This window comes from Chamaea fasciata, unplaced genomic scaffold (genome assembly GCF_029207755.1).
Source record: "Chamaea fasciata isolate MVZ Bird 193981 ecotype frontalis unplaced genomic scaffold, bChaFas1.0.hap1 SCAF_2, whole genome shotgun sequence".
Taxonomy (NCBI): Eukaryota; Metazoa; Chordata; class Aves; order Passeriformes; family Sylviidae; genus Chamaea; species Chamaea fasciata.
This window is the reverse complement of record NW_027094087.1, coordinates 35,388,261-35,413,869: the sequence shown is the minus strand read 5'-3', so window position 1 is coordinate 35,413,869 and position 25,609 is coordinate 35,388,261. Positions and strand designations below refer to the sequence as shown.

Genomic DNA, 25,609 nt, shown 5'->3' with positions numbered 1-25,609 from the left:
ATAATTTCTATACAGCAGTTATATTACAACCTGGGAATTGTAATGTTCTGTAGAGTTTTCAGGTTCAACCTTTCATGGGCTCTTTTTGTGCTCTTTGTGAAAATGAAGCTCAACTTTGGTTACATAAATTAGTATGTGGTTTTTTTCCATGTTTTTAGTTTTTTCTGTTCTCTTTTTTGCTTTTTTCCTCATTTCAGCGCAAGAGCCACTACTAGGAAATGTGTGTACATTTTAGTTGCTGCCCATTTGCGTGCAATATGTACAGAGAATGAAAATGGCACCTTGGAACCTTCTATTTGGTTATCTGTTCTAGTAAATCCAGGTTCTGAGACCTTGTATTTGTCTGTGTCTTTGCTTCCTGCACGCTCTCCACTTCCATCATTCCTTGAAATACAGAAGCGGGGTTGCTTTTCAATGGCAGTCTTGTTGGTTTGGGCTCTGGTGTGATTTAAAGTGTAGTTCTCTTTTGCATGAAGACCACCAGTAATGGTGGTGGTTGACCTGTCTCATTACGCTGTATTGCACTTTATTCCTTGGTCTCTTCTACCTGTCTGCTTATTTCTACTGGTGCTTGGATTGCAAGGGAGGGAGGGGCCATCACTCACTCAGAATTTGTGCTGCATTCAGCAGTTAATTCTGTGGGGGTTGATTAAAACTCCCACAGCATTGCAAATGTCATTCTGATCCAATAACCTGGTCAAATGAGGTTTCCTATTTTCACAACAAGCATTATATAACTGCTTGTTGGCATAGTATTAGCTTTGAAGTTGTAGTTAGGACATCCCATCTTCTTTATGGCAGTATTTTTTCTCATTCTTTCTCTAAGTATATTTACTCCACTTTTTGCCAGCCACATGTCCTTACCCTGAATTTCAGCCATCGTTGAAACAGCAGTTAGCCATTCCAAAATGGCTTTCCATTCCAAAATGCATTAAAATCAATGCTGGTCTTGTTTGTAGGAGGCAAATCCTACACCTCAAGTTTTATCATCAGTTTCCTACAGTCCCTTGCAACTCAGCTTTGCATTCATGTGTCCCCCCTTCCTGTTGCTCAGTCCTGTCCTTTTGTATATGCATTGTTTCTCAGATGCAAATATGAGCTGGAACATTTGAGTTTCACCATAAGGAAATAATTTATGATCCAAAACCTTTCAAGGGGCATCTTGCAACCACATCTCTCTTTTGCCCCAGTCCTCCACTGGAGGAGGATTCCTTTTAATCATAAATATTATTAATAAAAATTTGCCACCAACCACTTCTATAGTTATCAAGTGCATAAATAGGATTTAGGTGTATGTGATAGCTCCAAAAATTGACTTCTTCCTTTAATGAAACAAATCAAACCTTAGAACTGAGAGCATCATGTCATGAGAACTGGCCAACAGCAAGTTTCCACAGCTTCTCCAAACAGATATTTTGGTATCTGCTATGAGGAGAAGAGTTGGGTTTAAAATATTTACAGCTATGCATTTTATATGAACCACACACAAAAATACATGCTAATCACAGCTCTGTACTCAACTTTGAACCCTGTGGTCTTGTGCCTCAAAGTGTGGATACCCCAATGCAGAACACGGGATGGAGGCAAGTTCCTAGTGGGAATGGAGTCAGACTGCCAGTGCTGCCCTTGTTTTAATATAAAGGCATCCTTTTGTGAGTGTCAGTCCACTAAATTAATTTTTAATTAAAACCTAATTTTTTTCCTTTCATCAGATCCTTAAATTCCAAAAGGCAGCGAGGCAGAAATGCTTTAAATATAATATACTATGAAGTTTAAGATACAGCAAAGTAAATTAATTACTAGTGCATCCCGATTTTGAGGGAGACTTGAACTGCTGGTGGTTGCTACATGCTGAACGTGGCATTTCTTTGAGACAAAGGACTCAATTATCTCAGTGTTAACTAAAGTGCTGTGAGGAGAAACCTTAGGAGGGAATTCATAGTCTGGAAATCACTTTCTGAAATGCAAAGGAGATTGCATTGTGGTATGTGGAGTAGACTGTGCTGTGACAGCAATAAATAGCCCTTTGGTATGTAGTGGAGCAGCTGATGGGCAGGGTGCAGCGTTTCACTGATATCTGTATTTCATTTCACTGATATTATAAACCACATTTCTGCAGCTCTGGCGTGTTCCTGTTCTTTCTCTTTTTCTTTAAAGCCTTTTTTCCTCCAGATGGGGAAAAAGTGTCAGAGCTTGTTTCAAAAAGTATATAATGACTCTTGTTAATATAGTTTGTAACATTTGTAGCAGATAAAACCAAAGTACATTATAATGACATAATATTTCATGAGAGGGAGATTTTGTAGGAAGAAGTAATATCTTTCATTAGATAGCTGAAAGAGCTGGAAAAAAACAGGTTGTCTTCCAAGCATGCATTTGCCTTCAGCAGGTTTGACAAAGAAGCAGTGAAGTCAAGGCAAAGAGAAGGGAATGAAATAACATTCCTGGGTACTTTTTAAAGCACTTCTTTCCCTGGGAAATATGAACAATACAATTGCCCAGTAAATGAATAAAATGTAAAATATAACACCTCTTAAAAAAAAAAAAAAAAAGGAAAAAAAGTTCATTTAACTTCTTAGTAGAAAATTACTTATTGTTTCTCAAATAATTCATATGGTCAAGAATACTGTCTGAAAGCCAAAAATATCACTTGTAAATACTCTTCCAACTGCCTCTTAGGATTTGTGTTGCCAGCTTTCTTTATCTTCTCTTGGCTGGATTCCCAGCTTAGGGTATATTTGCTGTAATATGCCATGGTCTCACTCTCTCCTGGAGAGAGACACACTCACATCTTGGCAGAGTGCAGTTTCTGGCAGGGAAACTGGGAAAAGAGTTGAGCATGTGAGAAAACTTAACTATGACTTGCATGAAGTCCTGCATTTTATTTATATATACATGCCCACACATATCCCTAAACTTTCAGCATTTGGGTATGGTTTATAAATTTTAATAGCTTTTGTCTCTTATAATCTCAATATCCTTGATAAACAATGGTTTGATTGGAAATCTTTGACCATCTACAGACAGTAAAATTTGGACAGTGGTTTACAGAAAGCATCACTGTGTCCTTTGTAATTTGAAGGGAACCTATTCTGCATATAGAAGCTGATAATGAGTGGATGGCTGCTTAGCTTTTTGACTCACCTGGAATAAGAAATTTTTTTAAGAAAAAATGTTAGTAAAACTTAAAATTCTGTAGCAAACACCATGATCATAATAAGAGAGAATGCTTCTCTGCTGGGGAAAGAACCTGGAAAGTCTGTGGATCCAAATAAATGTTTTAGTGTTTTTATATGTATTGGAGAAAAAGACACTCAGTGGCGGTGACAGCAACTTCTTTCAGTGTGTTGAAGGGGGATTTTGGGGAAAGGAGGAGTTTCAGAGCTTATTGGCTATTTTGGGTATTTCTTAAGTGTCTGCTATGAGGATTTTACTGTACTGTCAGTGATAACAAGTACACCTACAGCCTCCAAAAAGCCTCCTCATGTTTTATGAAATTAAAATAAATCAGTGGGCAGTTTGTGCTCTTCACTGCAACAAGCAGCTTTAAGGACTATCTCCTGTCACAAATTTAACATGTTCCCTTATTCATTAAACACACTGTAAATGCCATTTCCTCAAGGAAAATGCCACAGACTCCCACGCACATTTCAGAGTCAAAGCTGTGGTGCTTTGCTGTGCTTTGCCAAGTGACTGGTGCCAGCTGACGGCACAGGGCTTTCCTTTAAGGATTTCACTTATACTGTGTCAGCTGAGTGTCTCTTGAGTTTAGCTGTGACTACTTTGAAAAAAGCAAAATTTTTAATTGAAGACATTTTTATGATTTCTGTTGTTTGATGTTTTCATTTTGAAATGGATTGAGGGAATTAAGCTAATTGTCCTGTTATTAACAAGCATGGTAAATGAAATTTTCTTCGTGCAATTTCCAAAAAAAGAAGCAATTCCTTAATCCAAAAATTTGTTAAGAAAGACTGTTTCTTTAAGAGTGTCCCATATTTCCCAGCACACATGCACCAGAATGTGCCATGTCTGCATGAAGAGGTTTTTATAATTTCTGTGCTGAGTTTGTGATGGTGCATTGATATATTGTTATATGCCAGGTTGTGACTGGTAACTGATATCCAATGATAGTTTATACTTATAGGAATTGGCAAAATCACTTTTTCAGATAAAGATGTGCCAAGTCATTTCCTTAAAGTGATGTGAGGAACTGTTTGATCCCAACTGTGTTAAACCACTTGATCTTTGTTCTAGAGAATAGTTATCAGTTTAGTATTGCAGAGTAAAATTTTTTCAGCTTTTCTCTCCTGTTCAAGGCTGGGACTACTTTTTCTGTTGACAGACTTTCTGTCGTGTAAAAACGTGTCTTTTTAGTATTTCATTATGTTCATAACATTATAGTTGAAAGATGGAGATGACAACCTCGTAGAAAATCCCACAGCATATTTTAACAAAAGTCTACACAAGAGCTAGTACTAAGTCAACAAATATAAGTATTTGTAAGAAATTATGAATTAAGAATAAATGAAAACTACCCAGACTAGGCTGTATGTAGTAGTTTATATGCAGGCAGTTGTCTGGTTTAAGTTCTCAAGAATGACTTGTCTAATACAAATGTAAGAAGAAATAACAGAAGTGCTCACATCAGGGTGAAATTAAACCATGCTTTGGATACATTTTCTGATATACTTGTGTGCATTACATTTTATCACCTATAAAAAAAAAAAGGAGGAAAACAGTATCTAATGGCTCATTTCATTTGTCAGTCATTCAAATGATTTCCTGCTAAGGTTTTGATATTGCCTTTTGAGAGATGTTATAAGAAATGGAGCCTCAGATGAGATTAGATCTTTGGAAAAAAATGTACATTTCTTCCCAGTGGATCATCCCCAGCTGACTAGCAAAATTTATGTAGGAAATAAGATCCAGCTGAGCTCTGATCGCATTATCCCGTGTAATGCTTCAGTGTAACCAGTTGCTTTTAGAGAAGAACTTGTGTGTGTTCTCTGAAAGAGACAGGCAGCTGAAAACACAGGGGAAATGATTTTTAGATATCAATGGAGTCCCTTAGTACCCTGTTTCTGCTTTTGTTTCTTACTTGCAGCCCCATTGTTAACCTCTAGCGGTTCAGTTCAGCCAAGCATTTGGCTGGACAGGCATTTCCTGTTCAGGGTGTCTGTCAGCTCCGTTCACTCCCAGGGCAGTATCCACACAGTGCAGCTTCCCCTCTGGGAACAGCTGGGCACCTTCTGTGAAGGTATTCACACAACCTGCCTGTGAGCAAGGCCAAGTTATGCCAAATGATCCCTCCAAGGTCAGCTGAGCCTTGGTGATTAGCAGCATGGGTGATCAGCAGGTCGGCTCAAGGCTGCTGGTGGAGGGATGAGGGTTGGGCCATCTCCACTTTTTATTCCAAGGCTGTGTATGAGGGTGATTTAACAAGGAAGCTCCCATTCTCTTCCACAAACTCCTTTTTTCTTTGGCATTCCCCTTCTTCTCCCACCCTTGCCCCAGCTCAGAGAAGCCAGTATTTTACCTGCCCAGCCTGTCTGAAGCTTATTGCAGGGCAGTGTCTTGCCCTGCATGGCTATCAGCTGTGCAGACAGTTGTCCCCTCACCAGCTGTGTCCCTCTTGTCAGACAGACACGCGTTTGCAGTTTTACCCAAAGGTGGCAATTAATGGGAGTGGCGCAAAATACTGCTATTCATATTTTTTTCACAACCGGACCTGCTGATTATATCCTAGGATCATGGAATGGTTTGGGCTGGGAGGGACCTTAAAGACCATTTAGTTCCAGCCTTGGAGACACATAAAACTGAACATGGCCATGAGCAACCTGCTCCTTCTAACCATGCTTAGAGCAGGACTAGATTATTTCCTCAGATTTTTTTCTGCCCTCAACAATTCTGTGATTCTCTATAGTAATTATACAGTAATTTATTTGCATATTTGAGAGTAATGATGAAGTTGTGTCTGTATTAGTAAGAGGGTGAAATGGTCCCATGCTTACATTTTAAATTGTCACCAAATACAAATAGGCAAAAGCCCAAGAATGAGTTCACAGTGACTGGTAGCAGTTTTTTTATGGTACAAATTTCAGTCTTGGATAAGATTAATTCCACTATTTTGTGACTGCCATATTAATATGTTTAAATAAAAGTTCTTGTAGCTTGTTCAAATGTATAAAATATATGACACTTGCAAACCTATTTTTTGACCTGTCTAAATATACCAATGGATGTATGCATGTGGGTATGTGCTGGTGTTTAATATATTTGGTGACAAGCTAATACACATGGCTGGCAATGATGAGACCATGGCAGCCCAAGAATAACACTTGGAGTCTTGATAACTATTTCCATGAAGACATGAGCTCAGCAGCAATAAAGAGAAAAATTATTAGGAGTGGAGTAAAGAATAAAGCCAAGGACATGAGTGTGCAGCTGGTGGGTGTTTCTGTAGTGCTACCAGAACTTCAATCCTGTGTGCAGGTCTGGTCTTCATCACTCAGACACAGCACTGGCCATGGTTCAGGAAGGAGCGGCAAAGATGATCAGAAGTGTGGAGAGGCTTCCAAACATGGGATAACTGACTATACAAGGATTCTTTATTCTGAAAAAGATATAATTCAGGGGAATATAGCCACAGTCTGCAAAATCATGCATAATGCTGGAAGAGTGGGTGGGTGGAGCCTGACTGTTCACAGTTTCTGCCAGTTTCAGAGTTTTTGGCCATCAAATACAGCCAGTGAGATTTCAGATCAAACGTAAGGTGATGAATCTTCATGTAGTAGGTGAGAAACACATGGAAGTCCCTGTCAAAGAGTGTGGAATAGGTTAGGTTTACATGGCGACTGGGCAAGAACTTTGAAAAGAAGTCTAAGAATTTCTTAATAGACAAACCACCTTAGACTCAGGAGATGCACTGACAATACAAAAGCTTGAAGGTTAAAACCCTTCTGAAAACAGAATGGTCTTAACCTGTGATCATTCTTCCATAAATGTGTCTGCAAATGAATCCAGATATTAGAGTAGAAGGGCGTTGGTGTGAATCAGCAGAGCTTTATAAATTGTGCCTTTGCTCAGCCTTTTAGAGGCAAACCCTCTGGAGATGTGCAGAGCTGGATACTATTGCAGTAGCTGCGCAGGTGGATAGTAGCTCCGTTTTAGTGTTAAAAAGTAGCTTTGGAAAGGTTGGGGTTTCTCCAGTTTCTGTATCAGATTGCAAGTTACAAAGAGAGAACCAGTTGAATCTCCCCTGCTTTGCGCAGTTTGAGTATTTTTTTTTCTTTTTCTATGAAAAAAAGACTTTCTAGAACAAGTGTCACTACATTGTCTTAAAGCCCAAAAGGATATACTGGTGCTTAATCATTTCTTCTAGCTTGTCAGGAAAGAGGAAAGTACAGCACTAGTGAAGGAAATGGTATTTGAGCCTCCCTGCATTTGCTCATGGGGAATGCAAAAAAGAAAAATACAGCCCTTCATGGCCAAAGGCAGCTACTGTAGAATGCAATGCTATAAAAAACCTCTTCAGATTTTCCTTCTTGTTTCCTTCAGAGTGTGTGTTTATAAAGGTAGTTTTTAAAGTTGAAGTTTTGTGTTGTTTAGAAACCATGTTTTACTGTTGCACTTTGTAAGAGCTGAGTTGTGGAATGAGCTCTACTGTCATGACAGAAATAGGCTTCAAGTAGTGTAAGTATCTATCTCTGAGGCAAAAAAAGTTCCTTGACTAAGGTTCCTTGATTATTTTGAATTCCAGAAGTCAGTTAATTCCCAGCTCCACTAGGGAGTTGCTGTGTGACTTTCAGAAGGATTTCTAACTCAGTAGAGTGCTTGATTTCGGTGTTGTGTCCGCTTCTCTTCCCTGGCTGCCTGGGAACCCCAGGTCTGGCAGTGTAGCAAACAGTCTGGGTCACTCAGTGCTGTCTTGTCAGGTCAGTCGTACAAAATGCAGTCTAAATGTGGTCCTCAGAATCTCTCCTGCCTGTTTCGAAACAAAACAACTGATGCTTTTTTCCTTCCCATCATTCATCTTCCAACCTTTTAAGGTTCCTGGGACAAGAACTGCCTTTTGTTCTGTTTCTTCATTGGCTGATACATGGCTATATATACCTAAATCATACAAGATGTGTGATTATAGTGTAAATGAGGGAGATCTAGTTAGAGATAAATCTGTCCAAGCTAATTTTGATGTAGCAGTTGGTACAATTTAAGGGCACAAGAAAGCACCTAGAATTCCATCAGGAAAAGAATTTGCTGATGCTGGAATCAAGGAAGGAGAATGATAGAGTCCACTTGCCTTTCTGTAAATATGAACAGCAAAGGGTTTATATGTAGTTTTCAACTTTCTGGGTTTTCACTAATTTTCAGGGTTTTTCAGAAGCTCTGTAAATAATGACCCTAATTAGTCTTTCAGACGACTGATCAGGAGGGAAGGAAATAGTGGTGAAAAATAGGAGAATTAAACTCCATGAAGCTTAATGGACTGAGAATCATGGAAGTTCAATCTGGTCAAAAAGCCTGTCTCGATCAGCGAAATATGTATGTTTCAGGGGAATTCCAAGGCTGATGATGTAATCATTTTGCAACCTTTTGATCATCAGCATTAACTCATCATCTTTTTTTTTCTTCCCTTTTAATCTGATGGAGGATATTTGTAGCTCTGACTCCTCAAGAAGAGAGAAGAGATAGCTCCTTAACTTCATGAGCTTCAGCCATTAATAAGCCACAGGTCAAACTAAAATATCATACATTTAATTTTTATGCCATCTTGTTGCTCATGATCGTTTTATAGCCCTGAACTTCTTCCTAAATGCCTTTTATTTTTACAAGGCACTGCAGAACTACTTATGACAGCATTTCCAAATTTACAGAGCTTGAAAACGAGTCAGATTAGTGCATCTCAAATCCTATTAAGTATCATCATCAGTTTAAGAAAGCTGACTTCTTTTTAAATTTATTTTGTTTTAATTACTGCAAGTTGTTATTCATGACATGAAAGGTGTTCAGACCACTATGTATTTTGCATAAAACTAGGCAGATTTTTTTAGTTTGAAATTGCAGGACTTAAAAGTGTCCTTGCGAAAGGTGGAACTGATACTTGTTTCTCAGTGAATGCAGAGGACTGCAATTCTGTAATTACAGAAACATGACTACAAAATATCCAAATGTAGAAGAGTGTCACTATGGATAGACCATTTGGTAGACAGCTTGGCTGACTGCTGACCTGCAATTTCTGTACTTTATAATGGATGAAGCTATTGTGTTCTCCCACTCTCTGGTTGGTTTCTCATCACATTTCTATATATTCTTATTAACTTAATTTTAAAAAATCAGCAAAACTGGTATTTAAAAAATCCTTATCCTGTTAAGCCAGTTGCCATCGGTTTTACAGTGTTCTTAATTGAGCTGATTGTATGTAATTCAACATTTTTTTATTAGAGGTTCAGAAGATGGTCCCAAGGTGTTGGGTAAAAGATGGTTGGGATAAACAAACACGCCTCAGACTTCAGTTAAACAGTGCAGTGACCTCATAGCTTCATACCCATCAAACTCTGAAGGAGCAGGGATTTGATTTTTCAAGATGCTTGGAATTCAGCAGAGAGAAATCACAGTGAAAGTGGAGGGACTTTTATTGTTATTTTCTGTAAGGTATTTTGTAACAAGAAGAAGTGAAAAAAGACCTGACTTTTAAAGTCAAACCTTACACAACTGCAGTGTGTGACTTTTGACATAATTTTTGAAGTGCTAAAGCAATAAGAGCTTCAGGGGTGTGACAGCTTTAAAGAACAAGGCCAGTGCTCATTGTGCCACAGTGTGTTTCTGTCTACAGAATGTGAGTAATAATGTGTTTTAACTCACAGGGATCTTCTATACAAATTATTTTTCTTTGCTTTGAGAAGCCCCAGATGTTAAAATATTGCAAAAATTTCCTTTGTCTCTCTTTCCACTTGTGCAATTGTGTATCCTGGAAGAAGGAAACCTGACTGCATAATCAGTTTGAGTGACCTTCAGACCGTACGCCCATTCTTGCTTTCATTTTTCTGACATTACTGTCAACTCACCATACTGAGCACAGTCCCATTCTGTTTGAGAACAAATACAGCATTAATCTAAATATTTTAAAGGGAAAATTTCTCTTGAAATGCATCCTTCTGTCCTTGTAGATTAACTGGCTTGGCATAACATATATTACCATAAGGATGGTAAGGGCATTTATAACTGAGATTCCTGTAGCTGACATGTGAATATGTTATGCTGGGAGGGGGAGGAGGAGCAAAAGGTAGAATAGAGAGAAGAAAAATTAGATAAAAGACGGGGAAGAAAGGTGTAAAAATGTGTAAGACATGTTAAATCCATAAAGATTTCAATGGCAAACTTTCTCTTCTTTATAGTCTGCAGCCTTCCTGATTTAGGAGGACAGGGCATAAGACTGTGTTATTACAACCAGTCTCCAGTCATCACAGGTAACTGATTATGCTACGTGTTTAGCTAAACATGAGTGATCTCAATGAGACTGCCTAAATTTAATTGAGGACTTCTCACTGATAAAGGATTGGAAAGAGTTGTACACTCAAAATGAAAGCCAGGAGAAAGCTGAGGCACTCATCATACTGGAAACATAAGTTTGAGCATAAGATGTGACTGTGCAATCCTTCTTGATGTCCCTGAGAACGTTTTCCTGTGGGCAGAATTACGAGAACACCCGTGAGACAGGCTCCAGTGTCGCACTCAGCAGAGTGAAAAAGCAATCAGTGGGATAGCTGATCTCAGAACAATGTGAACAATCCTGTAGCTAGAACAGACTTAAACCCATGCAAATTGTATGAATAGAATGAGGAACAGAGAAGGTAATTGCAGTTTTCAAAAGAAAGCAACCTTGGCTAAGTAAATGTTATTTTTTTTTATTTTAACAAATCAGACCAACACGTAGACAAAAGCATCACAGGAAAAAGGACTCAATTTTGGAAGATACCTCTCTAAAGTTATTGAAATAATGAAAAGATTGTGACTGGTTATAGTTCTATTGCTCAACTACTGATTGCAAATCAAAATAATGTAAAAATTCTCTAATTATTGGTTTCATTAGTTCTCAAGTCTTTCATTTGTTGTTGTAGTGTGAATTAGAAGAAGGTCTTAGGTTTTTCAAAAAATCCTTCCCCCTCTGAGAAGCTATCATTGTGACTTTTTTCTTGTGAATTGAAAAGTCTTCTCTTGTACGGCATTAGTCTTCTCACATTTACTTTTGTAAGAGCACCAAAAGTACCTGTGCTCTCTGTAGCTACCAAGGCTCTTGTCACCTCCCTCATCACCTTGATGGATGGTCCTTAAAGGCAACAGTGTCATTTGTACTAGAGTGACTTTGGGTCTATGCACAATACGTGTAGCAGGAGAATGTCATAGAGCTGAAAATTGACATGTGTATACAATGGTCCCATGGGACAAATCAGCCCTAAAGATTCCTGCATGCCATTTTTCTTAAGAGGATTTACAGGATTTGGAGGTTAATGTGCTGGGAGAGGCTGTAGAATAGATTTGAGATGAGTTTCAACACTACCATATTGTGTGTTTCTGTGGTGTCCTGGTTTCAGATGGAACAGAGTCAGTTTTCTTAGTAATAGTTGGTACAGTGCTGTGTTTTGGATTTAGGATGAGAATAACGCTGATAACACACTGATGTTGTAGTTGCTGCCAAGTAGTCTTTGTGCTAAGACAAGGGCTTTTCATCTTTACACGCCCTGCCAGTGAGAAGGCTGGAAGGCATAAGGAGTTGGGAGGGGCACAGCCAGATCAGCTGACCCCAACTGATCATTGGGATATTCTATACCATATGGCATCTTGTTCAGTGCATAAACTGTGAGGAAAGCTGGCCAGGAGCTGCTGCTCAGGAACTGGCTGGGCGCTGGTTGGCAAGTGTGAGCCAATAGCATTGTGCATCAATTGTTTTGTATGTTCTAATTATTTTTATTATTACTGCCATGATTATCATTTCTTCCCTTGTCTGTCCTAATAAACTGTGTTTGTCTCAACCCATGAGTTTTCTTGCTTTTACTTTTCTGATTCTGTCCCCCATCCCTCCATGGGGGGAGTGAGCAAGCAGCTGTGTGGGGTTTGGTTGCTGTCTGAGCTTAAACCATGCCACATGGAAAAATGAGTAAAGTCATATGGTGAAAAGAAAATACATCTGCCTGGGAAATTTGCCATAGGGTGGGGGAAAAAAAAGTTGACTTTAACTTAAACAAGATCTAGTAGTAAAACTGTTCAGGCCAATTTCAGATGCCACAACTTGGCCGCTTTTGCTCCAGTACTGGCCAGCCCTGTCACATTACTATTCAAAATATTTTCAAGATCACTGCTTGCTGAATTGAGTCCTGGAGTACAGCCAGGTAGCCTTGATCAATGTGAAAGGGCAGCAGCACAAGAAAAAGTCACAGAGTAGTCACAGATAGAGATGGAATATGGCTCTCTGCCTGGGTGATATCAATCTCAGACAGAACAATGGGGCAGGACATATCTGCACACTCACTGAGGTGTGTTTTGTCTCTCCCAGAGAGTCACAGATCCTTATCAAGATCTGAGAAACCAGCTTCACTCACCTACCTGTAATGTGGTGTTGTGCAGCATTGAGCTGAGTAAGAGCATGTCTCTCTGTGTTTTGCATCACTGTCACACCTGGTTACAGGCCATCAAAAGTAAATCAGCTGTGCCACTGCAAAGACAGATCCTTAATCATGGTGTCTTGCACTGTATTCTCGAGATCAAAATCCTCAAGTCATGGAAAGAAGTGCTGTCATTCAGTGTTTGTAAACTTCCTCCCATTCCTCCACCAGGCACACACAAAGGCTGTTGCTTGAATGAAAGTTTTTGTAAAGGATGCCTGGAATAGCAATGGTAGCTTGGGTTGTGTGTGGAGATTACTGAACAAGAGGTGGAAGTTAATGTGCTAGCTCTGAAACATGAGGGGGGTATTTTGCACTGCTGAAAACTTTCTGAAGACTTTCAGTTCTTGTCCATTGGCTTTTGAAGATGGTAATGTATCATCTTCAAGTATGATAGGGCGTGTGTGTGTACAGCCTATTGCCGTGTACCAGAAGACTGAAAGAAAAGCCATTTTCTCTATCTTCGTAAAAATTCAGGCAGAGGTCAAGAAGTAGCATAATGGCAAGCTTTTCCTCAAGACAGTGAGTAGGCTGTTTCCTGAAAGGTACTCACTGGATTTAACTTTCATCTTTACAGCATTGCATTTATTGCATTTATTTTTGTTAGCCATATCTACTCTTTGTTCTAGTTAGGTACAGGAAGACTAAGTTACATTTTGAAGATGTGAAAAGAATTTTGGAGGTAGGAGTGCTTATTTCTTTCAGAATTGAATATGAAGGTAGGAGTGCTTATTTCTTTCAGAATTGAATATGAAGAGGTGTAGAAATAAAGGAACAAAGATAAACCCGTCTTTCTTCACTGGCAGATTCTGGTACCTTATCCAAGATGTTTGCAAGACATCTTAGCCAGCTGAGAAAAGACTAGAGGTGTGAGACAGCTTATGTTTAAAACTGAGGCCTTAACAAGAGAGTTTTCTTTCTGAATTAACTGTGCTTTTTTCAAGGTATTAAAACTTTATGAAGTATGATTTGGATGTGTTTCTTTCCACTTTAGAGGCTACATAGCAGAATTGTATCCAAATTAATGGAGTTTAGTTTTGATGACAGAACATTACATAAAACTAAATGGTTTTTTTCCTGTAATTTCCTTACTCATAAACTTGGTGTTAGAGGATATTTTAAGATACGTAGGAATCTAAGTGGAGGAGAACTACACTGACCCTCAGGTTCAGTTTCCAGAATGAAAACTTCATGCAAGGGAGTTAGTTTAGAGAAATCCATGGTACAGCTGCCACACACAACACAGGCTACAAACTGTGGTTTAGCAAAAGAAGGAAAATACCTTTAGCTGAAGCTTTTCAGCCATAGTTACAAAGTTTGAAGGAAGGGTAGGAGGTAGAAATGGCATTGGTTCTGTGCCACTGTAAGACAGATTAAAGTTGCAGGTGATGGAAGGAAAGAAGGAAACAGCATGTCCCATGCAGTGGAGAGCTATGGGGTGTACTAAAGGAATTTCATCTGGGTGGGAAATCCTATTCTATCCCTGATTCTGGGTATCGTGTGAATTTTATGGAAGTTTCCGTCTTTCACAACTGAGAGAAGGTCCTACAGATCCCACTTGACTAGCTGTGTCTAACCGCTTCTAGAGAAAAGCGTAAGAGAAACGCAGCTACGCAGTCTACAACCACCCATTCATTTGGTGGTCAATGAAATTAAGTTACAAAAGCTTTACCTCCTGCAGATAATCCTATCATACAGTTTTTGAAATAGATAACAATGGCAAAAATGCAATCCAGTCTTCCAGTCATCCTTAAAAACGTTGAGTCAGTTACTGAAGGATTTGTACTTCAGTTTAATTTATATGAATTAATTAATCTATGCTTATTTGGACTTCTGTGGTCCTTGAGCAGCTGGTGATTTCTCAGGGGCTCCTCCTTTCTGTTTAGACTAGGCTCTTCAAGGCAGGGATTGTTTATGGCTATCTGTGTATGATACCCAGAAGACCTCTGTGCAGACCTCAGAAATCTTTAGGCACTACTAGAATTCAGTATTGAATAATAAAAAAGACATTTTAAGATATTAAAAGGTTTTACAGGAAACGGTGATTTTTAGTCCCTCTACACTTAGTTTTGTCGTCGGCTAAATACTGCTGGAGAAGAGAATTCACTGATATTACTGCTTGCTTTACTTGTGGCCTGAACGTATAATGCAGAGTCACAGTGTGGGTTTGTTTTTTTTTCTTTTCTTTTTTTTTTTTTCTTTGTCGTGACAGAAAGATTTCGGGATTTACTGCTTCTACATTCAAATCAAGATACAGAGATTCTGCCCATCTTTCAGCAGAGACACTATCCCAAGTAAGTAAGATTGTCTTCTTGGGAGAAATAAAATCTTTATCTATTTGTGACAAGGGAGAGTAAAGCATTTATAGCACTGTACATGCTTTTGGTGCAAAGTCCTTAGGCAGAGCTGTCAGGGAGCCACGCTAGCAGTGATCTCTGCTGTCTTTTGAGTGGTGTCAGGAAAAGCAGACATGCATTGTAAGCACGCTCAGCCGTCAGTGGGGGAGGTGGTGGAGCACAGATGTTGAGTTGACTGGATCAGTGTCTGATGGAGCTTTGTTTCTCTGTTGACACAGGTAGGAGTTTTGTCAGGCTAATCCCCACTCTTGTGTTCTGGGATTCCATCATTTGTGGTGACAGATTCCCTTGAATTATAACAGGCATTCCTCTGAAAGCCTGCTAACACTAGGAGGCATGTTCTTCTGCCTTTTTTTAGGGGTATATATTTGCCTATATTCCAAAAGGGATCGAAAGAGTAGCATTGAGTGTTAAGGAGGTCTTGAATGTATTTTGTATCCTGGACAATACCTCTTCTTTTTCCAAGTGACATACCTGAATGAAACAATAAATGCTCTTTGCTATTATATTGACTAGAAGAAGCAGTCACTTTTAGCTTGAGCAAGAGGCAGTGAAGGGGAAAGAAGAAATAGTCCTCACATTAACCCTGACCAGAATGAGCAAGGAAAGAATGTGCAGGGTGGACAGAGGGAGGAGGTGGAATAAAGAATGTATGAAAACAGTCCCACAGTGATGATGAAAATAAGCAAAGTTATTTATTATTGTTAGGAGTTTTCTGAAATAGATAAGAAGTCAGTGAAGCTAGGTTTTAAATCTGATAATACAATTTTTTTTTTTTAAGAGCAGACAATTAGAGAGGCTGAGTGCTGAAAGCCAGTCACCTCCTCACTGTGAATACTTGAAAATAAAAGCACTCAAGGATGAAATCCTGATTCTAAAAATGCTGAAGTTTTGCTTTGACTTCAAGGGAGACACAGTTTTATCACCCTAAAATTCTTGTTTGCATTGTCTATTGTCACTGTATTACTGGACTACTGTGGAGGTAGAATATATAAAATAGTGGAAGGCACCTTATGTGTATGGATTGATCTGCTTGTTTCATTAGGACTTCCATGAATTATTACTTTTTTCCTCATCCTTTGGAACCCTGGCAGTACTATGCTTTGCTTGGCTTAGATTATTTCAATTTTGATATGGACACTGTCAGACTAGTCTGAGAAACCATTTCATTGTCCTTCCTCAAAGAACAGACTTATCTCTATATAAATCATTCCTAAGATATCTGACTTTCCATTTCATTACATTCAATTTATTACTAGCATTCTTGGCAAAAAAGTCTACTAACAATATTACACAATGTCAGATTCATGGGCAAATGAGTTTTCTGTTGTCTTCTGACAGAGGATGTGTTCAACTCTTCAAAGATCACAGAGCAAATAGCTTGTATGGAGCTCTGCTGCTGTTTGAAGTTAAAGCGGCCTTGCATCACAAAAAGGATATATGTTTTCAGCCACATTACTTGGGAAGATTGATTCCTCTAACATACAGAAGTCAGCCAAATTTTAGCACCTAACCAAAAAGAAGTTTGCCTATGTTCCTAAAAGCAATAGATTCTTGTTTATCGCATCATTAATTGGTGCAAATTTGCTTGCTTGTTACAGAAATTTATCATATATTACAGCTCATTTAGAAACTGGTTGAACACTATTGACATATCCAAATTTCCCCAGGGGTTGTCTTTTGAGCAAGGTACTTGTGTTCAGCAAAATAGAAAGCCTGTTTATCTTCATAATATATTTTGTCTTATTCCCATATTATTTTTTCACCTTTCCTATTCTCATTTTCACTGAAGGGTCAGTTAACAGAAATTCAGGGAACAAAGAGACAGATCTCAGAAATGTCTCTTTATTGACTTGAGCTGAGCAGTAGCTGGTTGTACTACATTAGGATCTGAGCAGGAAGATCATTTTAAGGAGATGTTGTCATAGGGCACAAACTGCAGCTTATAATGATTAAAGAAATCCTAAGAATATTGAAGGTTAAAAATAGAAGTCGTAGTAATGCCTTGGCTGAATAGCTTGACTAAGCAGGGCTTAGTAGGTAGAAAGGATAAAAGTTTTCACATATTTAAGAGAGAAATGTCTGGAGGAAGGAGATTGGATAGGAGAATGTTCAGCACCACTCAGGATATTCAGAATCATTGCAATAAATATTAAAGGCTAAATGGACAAACTATAATCCATCAACTTCTGGAAGAAATAGAAACCTTGGTGTTCTTGCCTGATTTATGTTCTTGTTCATCTATTACATTAAAACCTGAACTCTTTCCCAGGTAACAAGAGGATAATTTCGGGTGCATGTTGTTCTCAGAGATATCCACGCATTGGAATAACTGGAAAAAGTTTTTGAGAGTATGGATGGACATTTTCCTGGATTTTTCTGGGGTAAATGTGTCAAAGAAACATGCTTTGCCCTCCTAGTTGATGGAGAAATGTGGGATCTTTTTATTGTCCTTGTATTTGCCTGAGTTTGTTTGGATAGCCTTGGCTTGGCCAAGGAGCCAATACCTGCCCTGGTAGACAGAGGAGAATACAGAGAGACCTGATCTTACAAAGACCAAATCTTATGAAGCCACACAGCACATCACCTTGGCTTCTGGACATACCACTGTGTTCCCACAAGTCGCATGGCATCATGAGCACCAGTCGTCACCATGGCCTGCGGCACTCAGTGCTCTGCCAGCGCATGGGGACAGCACCGACCCAGCCAGCCCAACCTGCAGTGTTTGTCCTCTCACTTCTCTTCATGGGGTTGCAGAGCAGAAGGAGCTTGGCTCTATCTTACGCTTCAATCTCATGCCTAGAGTAGAGTTTTTAATGAAACACACTGCACTGCATGTAATTACACGTCACAGAACTAGCAAGAGCAGTCTAATCCAGGCAAGTATTTTTGATACCTCAAGTGACTAATGTGTTTCAGGAATCAGATATGACTAAACCCCTCTCATCCCGTTCGTCTCGAAACTGACCTGTCCACAAAGAGAAATACTTTGAGGGGAAAACCTGTCTCTTTGCTGTCATGAAGCCATTACCATGTCCACAAGGATTCGCATTCCTGAAACTAAGAATAAACCTGCAGCTGTGGGCAACCAAATGGGTTGGGATGCATACTGCTGCTGAGTGTAGCTGCCTGGGAAAACCCTCTGCACACCAAACAAATGACAGACACATCTGCAGCTGGTCCTGCTCCCCTCACTCCACAGCCCTGGTGAAGTCATTGAGGGGAGTTACACCAACACAATCAGGTCTGTCAGCAAGCCAAACCTTTTGCAACACATTTCATTCTGACTCCTTACTTTTCAAATGAGCGTTATGGCCCCGGTATCTCATAAAAAAACCTTTAAGGGTTTCACATTTAGCACACTCCTGCAGGAGCTTTTCTCATGTTGGTATCCAGTTCATGCTTTTCTTGCTTGCCCACTTTGCCGATGACATTCCTACATTTTTTTTTCACAGTTTCACTCATAAAATGCAAGAACTGCTAGAGTGCAGCAAAGGCTACACAGGATTGCTCCTGAAGAAAGCACTATGCTCATTAATTTGGCTGCAGGGTCCAGCATGTGATAGGGTGGCTGGTGGTGGCAGGGGCTTAGGTTGCTCCATTCCCTCAGGGTCTGGAATCTTTCCCTGCTGACTCCACTCTGCTCCTGACTGCCTGTGCTGTGCGCACAAGGGAAGGATGTGCAATTGCCTTGAAGTGGCAGGGAGAAGTTCCACTAGTAGCTGGGCCTGATAATGTCAAAGGAAAAAAGCAAACCCAAAAGAACAGAATGATAAGGGAAGTGACAAAAGAAGTGCAAGAGTGAGAAATTAGGCTGATGGGTGAATAAGGCAGAAGAGAGGCTGGCACAGCACAAAACAGCACTTAAAGAGGGATGTGCCAGAAATGCTACTGGCCTTACAGGTTTTTAGCAGGTTTTTTTCTGTCTAGAAGTGACTTGACAGTTCAGCCGTACTTTATTTTTTCAGTTATTGCTGAAATCCTCACATAAATATGAGGGGGTTTTTACATGGATTGTTTACTTCCTTTTTTTCCCATTCAGAAATATTTAGTCTTCACTCTTATCTTCTGTGGGTTTGGTAAAAACGTTTTTGGATGATTCAAAGATTTTAAGAACTGTAGGACCAGTTCTGTTTCCAGCTAATTTGAGTCCCTTCTTAACATAAGCCACAGAACATTACTGATAATCCCTGCAGCAAGTTTCTCATTCAGCCAGAGCAGGAGTTTAAGCTCAAATTGAGATGTTAAAAACTGAAAAACTCACAAGCCTTTAGATCAACTTGTTTCAGTTGTCAGTTACTTTACCTATGATAATTTTTTTAACTTCAGTTTCCAGTTTCTGCCATCTTACTGCATCATTTTTCTGCTGAACAAGAAAGTCCTGTACCATCTGAAATGACACCTCCATAGAAAAGGGTGGAGGTCAGTTTAAAACTTGTCCTTCTCTTGAACAAAATAAATAATAATTTGTTGCAGGGTAAGGCATGCTGAAAAGGTCTCTCTCCCCAAGCTTTAAAACCTTTCAAAAGTTTCCCCACTTATTTTTAAAATAAAGCAAAATAAACAAAAAAAACCCCCACAAACCACCAAAAACACAAACAAAAAAGGCAGGAATGAAGAAAAACAGAATTTTGGTGACTGTTTCCATAATGTGCACGTAGAGAAATAACAACACTTCTTTACAGCCAAATGGGGAGACAATCTAAACTCATAAATTTGACTGTATAAGAAATAAATCTTACTATTCAAATGGAATGACAAAGTCTTGAACTTTTGAGAAAAAAATGAACTTAGAACCTTGCAGGTATGGTGAAATAATATTCCAAATACATTTTCTTTCCATCAGTCATAAACTTCCAAACCATTCTTTGGCATATATTCATAGTAAATTAAGGTAGTCTTCTTGTGTATGCACGAAATTTATGGTAATTTTCATGTCACAAAAAATCCCAGAAAATGCAGGATCTTCATATATATGTATATGTATCTATACATATAGATCTCTATGTATGTATCTTCAGATACGTATTTGTGAAGGTCATCTTTGAGGAGCTGCTGAAAAGTTTCAGCTCAAACAAAGCTAAATGGTGTTACTCAATTCTCATCATGGAGAAGTCTAGACAAATAGACGGCAGAAAATTTGTGCCCTCCCTAAACCATTGTGTCTTCTGGTTCCCAATTACTGTTCATTTTAATGATAATGGATCTGTAATGGATCTGTGGCAATTTCCTACAGCTTGAATTCTGAGCCAAGAAACAGATAAAATTTCATAAATAATACCCCAGGAATAAAACTTGTGTCTTATTTGCAGCTGTCTTGAGGACATTTATCTTTTTAAAGGAAAATAATTTGTGTCTAACTGAAGAAAGTAGTGAGTTGTGGCTGTTAGAAGTGATCCTGCTCAGTCAGTGCATCCACTGAGATTCCCTTGAATCACAGATTGAAACATGCAGGAAAGCAGCTAGCAGGATCATGGCCTAGAAACCCAATTCAGTTTGCATTAGAAACAAAGGCAACATCTTCCCTGGTGTTCTTCAGGGACAAAAATTGTGACCTATGTGTTCATCACCGAGTCTTCATTGCAAAGGCAAAGAGATTCTTAATTTTAAAAAGAGGTTGAGAACTTTTAAGGAGTGGCTTTCTGTAAAAGGCTCCCTGTGAAATGCTTTACAAAAGTTGTCCTCTTGTTATAGGAGGGAAAACTGAGGCATGGGACCCTGATGTGAGTTACCAGCATCATCCAGGAACAATTCTCCTTGGGGTGAGACCAGAAATAGAAATCAGGTCTTCCACAGTTCTTTCAGTTGTGTGCAGTTGGCTCTCTCATCTGAAATAACATTCATCCTGTTTACCGCTGCAAAAACACATGGCTTGCCCATATTGCTGAAATCAGATGGGAAGGTGCCAAATGAAGGAGCCATTCAGAAGTGCCCACACAAGCACTTTAAATGCTTTGTGTAGCACTGTACATGAAGCATGAAAATTACTGGTTTTGAAATGCTCCAAGATTTATTTCAAAATGCAGGCTGGAAGCAAACTATCTCATCATCAGTCTGAGTCCTCAGAAACCTGAGTTTGAGAGAATTTTGATGACTTGATTAAAAAAGAGATTTTGATGACTTGTTTAAAAAAGGGACCTGCTTGAGGAATCTGGAATGACCTTTAAAAGAAATTTAAGGTGTTTATAGAGAAGAATATTTTTAGGGAGGCTTGATTTTGTCTCTCTTTTTTCATTCTTTTTTCTTTTTTTTTTTTTTTAGTGTGACTTTTTGCAGTGAAAACACCTTATTCTGTAGAATTTACAAACCAGTGCAAGGCTGAGCTCCATGACAGTAAAACCCCCATTCTATGTAAAGTGCATTTTCCTGTCATTAGGGGTTTTTACGATATGGAAAGAACAGTAGCAATGGGGTAGCTGCTAGCTGTTCATTAAAAAAAGCAATCATGTTATAGGACTAAAAATGCAAGTATTGGATCTAAATTTTTTTGAAACTGAAATGAAAACAGAAAGAAAGAGGACAGTAATTCATGCTGTGCATTACATCTTTGAGCTCAGATTCTACAAAGAACTCATGTGGACCCATCCAGATAATATCAAATGGAACCAAGTCAGTATCTCGAAATATTAGGACTGCACATTAAGATATGGGTCATAAATTCCTCGAGACATAGGCGATATTTGTTCAGAATACTGGTACAGTACTGCAATAATTTGCAAAAGAAGGACAATTTTGTTCTCTTTTTAAAAGCCTTGAGTTAATGTAAGAACAACACAGAGTGAACCAGTCCCCTTAAAGTCAAGGGAAATTTTGCTGCTAACTTCAACAGGGCTCAGACCTGAAATCTAGGGCACAAGTACAAATCTTTCTAGGTAGAAAAATGTAGGGGAAAAAACCCCCAAAAAATCCCCAGAGACTTGTGCAGTAACATACATGCAAAATTGAAGCTCTGTCTGCATATTGTGTGCAGTATGAAGCTCTGTGTGCATATTCTCTTTTAAGTACCAAGCATTCTAGAATGCTACTTGAACTAACCTGTTTATCATAGCGTAGTTGTGGCTATAGCAGGCATGAACTGTTTTATAAAAATTGTGATAATCCTGGTTGAGAATGGGAAATGGCTGATTGAGAAAAAAGATGATTAAACCCTTCACAACTTTTGGGAGATGAAATCATTGCTTTGTTCAAAGTGAATTGGGTAAGACAAATCATTAGAGCTAGTTTTCATTTGGCTATCTGGGAGTATGAGCATGGTTCTTGATAGAGCTTGCCAATTAATTGATACATACAGGTCTACTACTGAACAGCATTATGAGACTGTGGGGAATTATCTGCCACCAGATAACTTGAGGGATGTTTTTTTTTGCACAATTCAAACGGAAGTTATAGTAGTTTGATGCTGAAATTATTAGTGAGGTTCTTTGATTCATTATGTAAGAGAGTTAAAATGATCCCTTCCGCCCTTATATCCAGTTTTGTCATAGTTTTAAAAATAATGGCTTATATTAGTTTTAAAAAGTAGTTTCACAATTACCATAGTTACAGAAATCCAAGCTCCAGGCTCTGGAAAAAAGAAACAAGTGCTAAGGAGTTTTGGTTGTTGACAGTAGTAATTTCCTCCTGGATGCAGCAGTCCTGTGTAACCTGCTCCAGGTGGGAGTTGGACTAAGTGACCTCCAGAAGTCCCTTCCAACTCCAACCATTCTGTGGTTCTGTGGCTTCATGTGACTCTGGATAAAAGGGGGCAGCATCATTCATTCAGTCCTTTACGCCTACCTGCACATTAGCATTTTTATTTTGGGCCACTTTCTTTTAGTGAGAGACCCCAAGGCTGTTTTCTTTCAGAGAAACTGTTAAAGGAGGCAGCATTTTGGTTGGTGCACTTTGATTGGTGTTTTGTTAGTAAGTCTTGGTAGAAAAGGGAGAAAAGAAAGATTCCAGCTATAATAAAGGGCAATGTTATGCCCCTAAACATTTGGAGGAAAAAAAAAAAGCTACCTGCCATGTCATCCTTTGTGTTTCATGTAAGATATAAACCAAAAATGTACTTCATGGTCTTTAACAATGGTAGAAATTTACCAACACTCATTGCAGTTCTGGCCATTTGCCAAATAGGTTTGAGGATGCAGGTGAACTGTCAGATAAGCATTTCATGCATACCACAGGTGTCTCTTCATGCTTTAATACTCCAGAGGAGTGGAAAGCACAAACATTCAAGACAAAGGAGACTGTTACAGTATTCTAGTTTTGCATAAAATGGGCAAGGATGGTTTTTTCTTTTCAGGACATGAGCCTGGGTTTCAGTTTTAGCAGCCTTTTGGTGCCTGGCACTGGTGGAGTGGTTCAGTTCTGAGTGCCAGGCTCTTCAATGTTTATGTAAGGGAGACACTTCACATTTCTTTTTTGTGAAGTATGTTGGCCTTTAAACTCTTGGTGATAATCAGAGGGAGCAACAGGCCCATGTTGATCTAATAACTGTTCCCTGTGTCTTCAGAGAGATATATAGGAGACCTGGGCTGTGTGATGCCAGGAGGACCACCCTGAATTCAACATTCCCAAATAAACACATCAGCCCCATGTCATGGATGAAACTGTCTGAGCATCTGGGCTAGAGCTTAGCTCAGAACTATGAAGTCATAAAAATCGGCAGTGGTGGAAAAGCTGTCTCATCCTATAGTACGTTATTGTAGATGTTAATTATCCTCAGTCAGGAGGACAGGAGTTGGCTGCTGGTTGATAGTGTCCAGTGGGGCAAGCCTAGCCCCAAGGAAACTTCCTCTACGACCTTGTCAAGTGGTTTGAAAGAATTAGAAGTGCTTTTGAACGGCCAGACAGCTAGCAGCTGGAAAACACTGTTAGCAGCTGCAGGACTGCAACAGCCCAGTTGCAGATACTAGCTGCCAAATCCTTTCTGATTGTTGCCTAATCAGCTGGCCGAGGCTGTTCACAAACAGAATTGGAGACTAAAGTATTTAAGTCCAAATACAAAAGCTATTTGAATGGAAGATATGTACTGATTTGTCAGATAGTGAGGATAAATTTGGTGAAATTCAGAGTTCCTTGTTGTTGTTTTTTAATAGAAGAATCTTCTGGGTTACAGGTTTGCAGAAAATTATTAGTCTCTAATTAAGTATCTGCACCTAATGTGAGGCATCACATGTGTTAAGTGAGGTGATTAGCAATGCTTTTCTGTTGTATCAAGAATTGCAGTAACATATTTTCTTCCCTTAAAGAATGAGAGAAGGTGTCTCACAGGCACCAGCCACAAAGAAAAGATATGAAAATCATTTGCTTTAGAGCCTAATAACTTGCATATAACACTTTGCTTTATGTCTTAATTATCTATTGTTGTCAAGGTATCTTTAAAAAAAAAGGTTAAAATTAAATTTGTGGGGTTGAAAATTATGTAGAATCAAACTCTCATTTAAAACCAAACATTTAAAACTTTCTCATTCCCCTGGGAGTTTGTATAAAGCAAAATTGCTGCCTACTCCAAAAACCCTCACAGCATCAGGGTCAGGCCTCTTAACCCAAGTCCACTTGACCAGTATGGAAATGATAACCTATATTACAAGTGTTTTCCATATCCTCTCTGGTTTTAAAAAATACTCAAAAATGGCTTATGAAGGCAAAATGCTTGTGAGTTTCCAAGGTCTTGTTTTTCCTCTGCATGATGCATCATGATATTATGTAAGGATGTTATAGCTTTGTATTTCCATTCACTGTATACTGTGTCTTCAAGATTGCAATAGGTTTTCTAGGTACATTAGTGTTGGTGATTTTTAGTACTCTTAAGTTTTAATTAGTTCCTCTGTTAGAAAAATCACCTGAACAGATTGAATATTTTTATTATATTGAACCAATTCTGAAAGTCTTACAGTAGATTAAACTATTCTTTTATTTGCATGGATAGCTGAAGTTTCCTAAACAATGTTTGAAATGTAGATGTACATTTACAGTGATTTCTTCAAAATTAAGGTATTTGCATCCCTTCTCAAAAGACTTTTGAAAGCTATTTGTACTTTTTTTTCCTGTGCCTTACTTCCTAATGTTGTTAGGGAAAATACAGCAATGGAAGTGGCTGTTGACAATTTCTCCATCACGTGGTACTCTTTTAGCAGAACAGTCTGAGAAATGGTGGCAAAACTGAGCCATCCATTTTCTTGTGCTTCAATTTGGACAAGGCAAATCATGTAGATGTAATGTTATCTTGTGAAGGAATCACAAACCTGATGTTCTGGCTGTTTGGGCCTTGTGAAGATGAAACTGTGTGATCTTAATAATACATGAACAATATCTCCTGCCACTGCAGTTTTCAAGGGAACCATCTCTAGGATTTCAGCATGTCACTTCATGAGTAAGAAGTGCATTGGAGAGATCCCACTCACTTTGCTCAAATCTAGAAAAATGGAACTTTATTTGAGCTGGTATAAGGTAAACTCTGGAGTTGTGAACTAAACCCAGGCTTTCCATAATTTTTTTAGTATAAAGAAAGACTAGAAAGTACCAAAATCTATTTATTAGGGTGATACAGTGAGCAATTCAGTGTCTGTGCCAATGTTTCTGAGTGCTGCTGTCCTGAAGGATCACTGC

General features: G+C 38.9%; 1 protein-coding gene across 1 annotated transcript in view; it reads left to right on the top strand.

Moving 5' to 3' along the window:
- NOX4 (NADPH oxidase 4) overlaps positions 1 to 25,609 on the top strand; it is a 108,691-nt gene that overhangs the window by 56,081 nt on the left and 27,001 nt on the right. The window contains exon 13 of the mRNA XM_066177407.1: positions 14,872 to 14,953. Coding sequence (XP_066033504.1) covers positions 14,872 to 14,953 — 82 coding nt within the window. The remainder of the gene's footprint in view (positions 1 to 14,871; positions 14,954 to 25,609) is intronic.